Source organism: Columba livia, chromosome 2, assembly GCF_036013475.1.
Source record: "Columba livia isolate bColLiv1 breed racing homer chromosome 2, bColLiv1.pat.W.v2, whole genome shotgun sequence".
NCBI classification, from domain to species: domain Eukaryota; kingdom Metazoa; phylum Chordata; class Aves; order Columbiformes; family Columbidae; genus Columba; species Columba livia.
The window spans coordinates 23,518,197-23,525,702 of record NC_088603.1 but is presented as its reverse complement, the minus strand read 5'-3'; the positions used below and the strand labels follow the sequence as shown (position 1 = coordinate 23,525,702).

The 7,506-nt window shown below is 37.7% G+C and overlaps 1 protein-coding gene across 2 annotated transcripts in view; it reads right to left on the bottom strand.

The window, feature by feature from the left end:
• Positions 1–1,186: 1,186 nt before the first annotated feature.
• The window catches only part of RUNDC3B (RUN domain containing 3B), a 53,596-nt gene continuing 47,276 nt past the window's right edge, over positions 1,187–7,506 (bottom strand). For both annotated transcript variants that reach the window (XM_065050965.1, XM_065050966.1), the window contains exons 9-11: positions 6,533–6,679; positions 6,052–6,167; positions 1,187–3,622 (exon numbers count right to left, since the gene is read on the bottom strand). In XM_065050965.1, the coding sequence (XP_064907037.1) occupies positions 3,477–3,622; positions 6,052–6,167; positions 6,533–6,679 (409 nt within the window). In that variant the 3' untranslated portion in view covers positions 1,187–3,476. The remainder of the gene's footprint in view (positions 3,623–6,051; positions 6,168–6,532; positions 6,680–7,506) is intronic.

The following is a 7,506-nucleotide window of genomic DNA, read 5'->3' as shown; positions in this document are numbered from 1 at the left end:
AAAAGTACATAATGGTCATTAGAAACCCAGAGAGCACAGTGGATACATTGGTAGGTGCTGCAGGGGCTTTTTAGCCTATGGTGATACTCCAAGAAAGTAAAGCACCCAGGGGCACTGAAGACAACTGTCTGTACGGGTGTGCTGGAGGAACACCCCCTTGCCTGGTTTTGGGAGGTGCAAACTGTCACAAAGCTCCACGCTGGGAGCATCCCCCACAGACAGTGTGGGATCACCCCGGTGTGAAGGCCAGCTTTGTCACCAGTGGTGCTGTGCCAGTCTGACTCAGCCATGTCACCTGAAGGGAAGAGCACGTTCAGTTCTGAGTACAGACACAGCCGTTCTCTGCTGGGGGGTACACCGCACACCCTGGTATGAATGCTTGCAGTGGCTCCCTTGCCCACAGGCACTTGACTTACTGTATCAGAGCTTCTTCTGCATTATCTTCATTTTATAAAATATTTTTAACTACCCTCACTACATCCTTTAATGCATTGCCAATTAAGTGGTTGAATTTTATTTTTTGCCTCTTTTAATGAGGGCGTGGACTGGTACAAAAGCAACTCAGTAGTCAGGTCAATTAGAGCACCATTTTTCAGGTGTGCTTTACATAAGGAATGAACTTCAGGCCTAGTCTATGATGAAGAAGGTATGTATCCCAGCATGTGTTTGGCCTTGGTGAAAATGCATCATGCCCTAGTTGTAAAGACGTTAGGTGCAGAGTTACAGCATATGGTGCAGGCAAGAGCTACTGCTGTAGGAGGTATTTGACACTATTACACCAATGTGATTTTTCAGCATAATTTTGTACTAGAAACTCAAAATAAGGCCTAAGAGAAAGAAAGTAACAGAGATTTTGGACCATATTGCAGGTGACAGAGCACTGGAACAGGCTGCCGAGGGGGCTTGTGGAGTCTCCTTTGCTGGAGCCATTCAAAACCCACCTGGACATGTTCCTGTGCGACCTCACCTAGGCGTTCCTGCTCCAGCAGGGGGATTGGACTAGATGATCTTTTGAGGTCCCTTCCAATCCCAAACATACTGTGTGATACTGTGTGAAATGCAGCAATGAAACCAAAGTCTCACTTTCTGGCAAGAACAGAATTTGCTATGAGGTCAGCAATACTGTGATTTGCTGAATGGTCTTATTTTATCCTGTACAATTAAAAAAAGAGGCAAAAATGAGTAATTAGTGATGATACAAAATGTTTAATTTACATGCAGCATCTATGGAACATCGAGGGAACAAAACATACAGGTTTGGCATTTTTTCAATTTTTTTGAAAAATGATTAATGTTTAGAACTGACAAAGACACACATAACTGATTTCCCATGCACAAAGTGACACCCAGAAACTCAGTGGTGTCAGACTACATAAAAGACTTCAGTCAAATGACACGTGGATTTCACACCAGTAGCTCCAAAAAACGAGCCATCAGCAAACATGACTGAGGATCATGATTACAGCCCCCTCCAAAACACTGACGTAGTGGGAGAAGCGGTTACAGCAAATACAACTGATTAGATCACTGTACCTTGATGTAGAATGTCAACTTGCGGAATCCAGACTCTCTCATTGTATTCAGAGTAAAAATGCATCTCTAGTTTACAAATCAGTATTTAATAATGTTACTCAACTGTCATGAGAGAACAGCTGCTTAATGTGACAACAAAATCAAAGAGTTACATGAAGTAATGGACATTCTGACAGTGTATGAAAGGATTTAATAATCAGAGTTTATTACAGAGAAATTAACTGGGTGGGTAGATGACGGCTTGAAAGAAAAGGTCTGGCAGATTTTGCAAAGCTGCTTTAAAATCTGCATTAAAATGGCACCAGTAGTTGTTTACCTGCCATGGACGCAGTAACCAGCACTGTGGACTAGAGAGCTGAGGAGATGTATCTTGAACCTTCTCCAGCTAAATCCAACAGTGCCTTGAGTTCCAGAGATGCACAGCCTCATGCTTTAAAAGGCTCAACATTTCCCATAGTTTTAATACAGGTAAGAGGAGATCCTTTCTTTCAAGCCCACCCTAAAATGAGCAGATCATAGTAGTAGTGCCAAGGTACCATTACAAGAGGCAAATCAACCCAAACCGTACGGTGTAGTGACATACTGTAAACATCTAAGAGTAAGCAATAATTAAAAATCTGTTTTGTATTGCAGCTACTCATGTAAACAATTTATGAAACTTCTTTGGCACAAAAAAGCATTTTCCCTAGCATTTATAAATACAATGTACTTACATGCATTTAAGTCTTGTTTAAAAAGTTACTAATCATACTGATAAGCATTACCTTGATTAGCAAAATTCATAGATAAAGGATCCATTGTCTCTTACAAAGAATTAAGAATACAGTTTGCAATTCAAAACTTAATTTGCAAACTTTGTAGGGTAATCTGGAAAGTTAATTTCACTTTAAAAAGTCTCTTTTTTTTTTCCTATCAGTAATTTAAATCAATGGCAAGTAATTTGAGAAGACTGACTTAAATAAGTTCTGTTGTGTTACCTAATCAAGAAAAATACCTATTGCACTACTACAGTAATGAGAAAAATCTTTAACATGAGAATCCTGTCATTGCATTGTCTTTGTTTCCCCTTTTTCACTCTCCTTGGGATCTTGTCAATCAAGACACAATCCACACTTCCCAAGGTGCCAACCCCACCATCCTTAGTCCCCATCTTTCTAGCAAGGCAAATAAACCAAGAAATTTCTCATATAATGTTTCATTATCTGTAACTCAGGTCACTCAAAGGCATTTAGTGAGTTTCCTCAACATCTACAAATTGCTAAGTATGCTTGATTTAAATTATCAACTTACATTTGTTAGTCACATGCAACTTCAAGCATTAGTAAGTGTGTTTCAGTGTGATTCTTCAGTGTGATTCGGACTTCTCCTAAGTGCCACGATGCTGACAGGAATGTAAAGTCTAACACTGAGTCAACTTGAGAAGAGCTGTTGATAGGTTAAGTATTCTATCTGAGGCCCTATGCAACATACACAGATGAAAAGCTGGGGTTTAGGTAAAATATTTACTTGCCTGCAAAGACTGGCCTTAAGGATTCCCTGTCTATTCTGCAAGAGTTGGTAGATGTTTAAAGCACTGCAGAGAAGAACCGTGGCTACGGTAGGGCCAGGCCCTTGCAAGGGGAAACAAAGGTCATGGCAGTTAAGTATGGGACTGATTTTCAACTGTTTCGTTTTAAAAATCAGTCACTAAATATTGACTTACGTGTCCTTTACCTGACCAAGAGCTTTAAATAATTCAAGACTAAAACAGAAAATTTGAAAAGTCCTCTGGGGGGAAAAAGGGAATGAAACTGACAGACTTCATGAATTAAACAGGTAACCATGAAAAGAAAAAATAAAGCAGCTTATTTTTTAACTTAGAACTAGCAATCTTCATTGCAAGTCATTTTATGGAACATAAACCAAATGCCTATAACACAAAGTTCTTTCTTTTTGTGCTTATCTCAAGATGGTGTTAAGCCTGGACTTGTCATCTCTGTTGTGGGACTTGCAAGATATTCACTTGATTTAAGACTTGTGAGCGATTTGTAGCTTGCTACTGAAGTAAGAGAGCCACAAAGACCAAGCAATGACGGAGTGTCTTCCTTCCCTGTTGAGAGAAACAAGAATTAAGCTAGTCATTTTTACAGCACAATATGACTTGATCACAAAAAAACAAAAAAAAAAGATGGAACAGAAAAACTGTTTCATCCACACTATTATGAATTACATATCACCGCTTCAGCACACACATACTTCGTAAACGCAATTAGGAAGACAGGTAATTAATGGCACACCTTCCCGGTCCCTGCCTGGGCAGTGCAGGCGGGGCCATCATCAGCCCCCTCTGGATGGGGACTCAGAGGCTTCATTGACTCCATGGAGAGAACAGAAGTCCCTAATTCAAGCACCAGTTTTATTTGAGTAATTATGTATAAATGAAATTGAGGTTACTAGTATAATGTCAGTACCAGAGGTGTAATTCTGAATCCCTCAGAAAGGAGTAGAATTAACTGGAATCAGGATATATTTCTTTGAAAATAAACACGGTGTGTTAAACTTTGGTAATTTGAAGTACGTTAGGCTCTGACCACCAGAAAAAGCCTTACAATGCAACAGTGGCAGAATGAGTATCTGCCCTGCCACCCAAATACACTTGACGATTAACATGGAACATCCTATAGGTATAGGACTGCATTTGACAATTTTTCAATTTATTTTATGTGTTACCTTCTCAAAATATCTGTTCAAGTTATTTTGTGCCAACTCCAATTACATTATAAAGAATTTCATCAACCGGCATCTCCCTATTTTATCCTCCTGGCTCAGCCACAGAATAGCAAAGGTCACTTTGAACTACAGATTAAAATAACATTTAAAAGGTCACAATATTTTCTTGATAAGCCAGTCTAATAGAATTTTTAAACACACATCTATAAAGTAGAATTTCTTAAAATTGTGTCTCTTCTTCCTGACAGAATGGTTTTCATCTCATGAGAAAGATGAAAGAAAACACCAAAACAACCCAAACCACACCCTGCCCAACAATTCATTATTATAAAAACCCCAAAACCAACGAAAGTGAGATGTAGTTCTCTTGCATCACTTGCGGATCTCAGTAGAAGTTTCCACCAGGTTTTAGGCCTCACCTCTGAGTTGGTTTTTTTTTTCAAGTGACTGAATAGCTTTCCCTAACAAATGAACTGGATTAGCTCTTATAGAAAGTCTTGACTGAAAAAAAAATACTCTTTATTCCCATAAAAACTATCCTTGAAAGACTACATTCAATTTGAGGGCAAAAACACACAAAGAGCAGTGAACACTGTTCGGCCACAGCCCTTGATTTCAACAAGTGTGAAGCTAAAAATCTGACTACATGAGTGGGCTTAATAGTAAAGTGAAAGTTTAGTACCTCTAATCTTTGAATTAAAACCACCATACCGGAAGTTAGACCAGAGATATTTGAACAGCTGTGTCTTACAAAATGGTATTAAAACTTAGGTACTGATGAACCTCAATAATTTAGAAGTGAGATGTTATGCTAACCTTAAAGACAGAGTCTTGAAATCAAAACCTAAACTATTCTTATCAGTGGTTTTGCCACATCTTTATTTACAGAACGTAAAACAAAGTATAACTTTAAATGGTTAATATTGAAAAAAAAAAAAAGCTAGTCGAAAGTAGATCTCTACAGGAACTCTCTTCTCAATAGCCGTATGAATTCTATTTCACTTTCTCTAAGCTAACTTGAAATAATTTAGATTTTAAGACTGTTTAGTTTTTTAAACGGTTCTAAGTTTTACATCCTTGATATTTTAAACCCAAGAAATTTTATAGTTACAAACTACTGTATTGTCAAGTCTATTTAAAGTTAACATTTGATGAGATATGAAAAGGATTTTTTTAATTGCAACTTATATTCTGTACCCAAAATGCCATTTCAGAAGTCTTCCAGCATTTTTCTGTTTTTCACATTTGCCCAGAAGATGGAGCAGCTCAGTGCTGGTAAGTACAGATTCTGAAAGGGGGTGTCTGTGTATATTACATTTCTATACTAGCCTGGTTCACATCGTGTTCCTCTGCTTTAACAAAACCACTGTCAGGCTGCATCTCCACAAATGCTGAAGGCAAGAGGTAAACATGACAGTGTTGGTTGCAAATCCAGTGCCTTTAATGTCTAATAAACAAAAAAGAAAACTTAAAGAACTCAAATGATTTGCAGTAGAAATTGCAGAAGGATGACAGAAGATCGTCCTTGTCGTTGAGCTGTCCCTGTTTCTGTGATGGAAAAGGAATATATCTTGAAGCTCAGCTTTAAATACAGCACGTAATCTTATAATTACTGGGGAGGTGGGCATCTTCATAAATCCAAACTTATTTGAAGCATAGTCCTTAGGGAAACTGAAACAATTTGCATATCAATTAAAAAACATGCTGTTCCATGCATATTCTGTTCACACTGAAAATTCACCTCACAGGGACCAAAGATCAGAGCTATGAAGAACAAAATAAACTGAAGCCACTGGACTGGCTCTGTACCTTCATTTAACAAGTTCATTCTATCCTGCTTCCCATCCTGTGAGTGACCTGGATCCAGAGAGGACTGAGAAAGACTGACGTCTGCTGAAAGCTGGTCCAGACTTTGAAAACTTTTCCTGTAAAGCAAGTAATATTTAATAGTAACACATTTAAAGACCTAACTAGGTATCTTATATTCTCCACAACAAGGTTTCTAATGAAATCTAGGCAGTTAATCTTCCTTCTCTTAAGCACTGTTTGTCTCCCAAAACATTGTTTATTCCTAAAGCATTTTTTAAAAAATAAATCCAAAGGAATTATTTTTTTTTTTGGTAAGCAAGAAAGGCTGGTATTTTTTTTTTCTCCCAGCTGATCTTTGTACATTGTAACAGGTAATTCCAATAGGATACATTTAAGAGTATGCTCAGGGAAATGTATAATTTTGAGTTTCCTTGTTCCTCTGAAGGTGAATCAAAATAAATATTATAAATATTTGACTTACTCATCCCATTGTTGATTATGCTTTCTATAGAGCAGAGTGTCCAAGGCAACAGCATTGACATCCAGAGCTCCTGGGGAAGGCCACTGATTGGTGAGGTGAGTAGTTAATTCTTGTCTTGATCTCAAGTCGTTGTTCTTTAACACAGTCCTGTGAATACAAAAAGCAGTAAATCTAAGTCTATTAAATGCAATTCCTTAAGATACAGAAAGAAACAACAAGACAAATTGTCCTGACCAAGCTGAGGTTCTACTTCAAGTCACCAACATTTAATAGTTTTCAAAGAGCATCTTAAACTGTTGATTTTTCCTAGAGGAAGCAACTTAGAAAAATATTGAGAAGTGTTTAGGAGCAGAAAAAAGGTTAAAATTAGAATCTTTCTGCAAAAGCAATAAAAAAGCAACTGCTTTCTACAGATTGTTTCTGCCAGCATGATTGTCATTAACAGTCCAACTATTTTGCAAACTGATTATAGGAATGTGAAGTCCTTTCCACCCACACCGCTGCCAGTTTCTCAGTTTGAACACACACCCTGTTCCAGAATGGATTAAAAACAAGACACGTTAACTCTGTTACATGGTTCTAGGTAAAATATAACACACAGTTATTCTGTTTTCTACCACCTTATAGTTTCTAATAATTTGTGGTTTTAAATTACAGAAAGTGTGTTACCTGAGAACCTTATCTGTTAAAATTAGTTTTGCCTCATTGTCCCATGAAGCAGACCAGTTTTCTAAAGTTCTGGAAACAAGGACATTATTATATCACAAAAGTCACACAGGAATGAGGAAAGTACATGGTTCTTCAGGTTTCAAGACAAGACCAGCCCTTTTCAATAGTACAAGCCAACCTCCAACCTACCCTTGTACTGCTGTAAATAGCTCTAGAAACAGAAGTAATATTGCTTGTTAACCCATAAATCCATGAAATACTCGGCAATAATAAAATGCTGCTTTACAACAAGTTTGACTATCTGT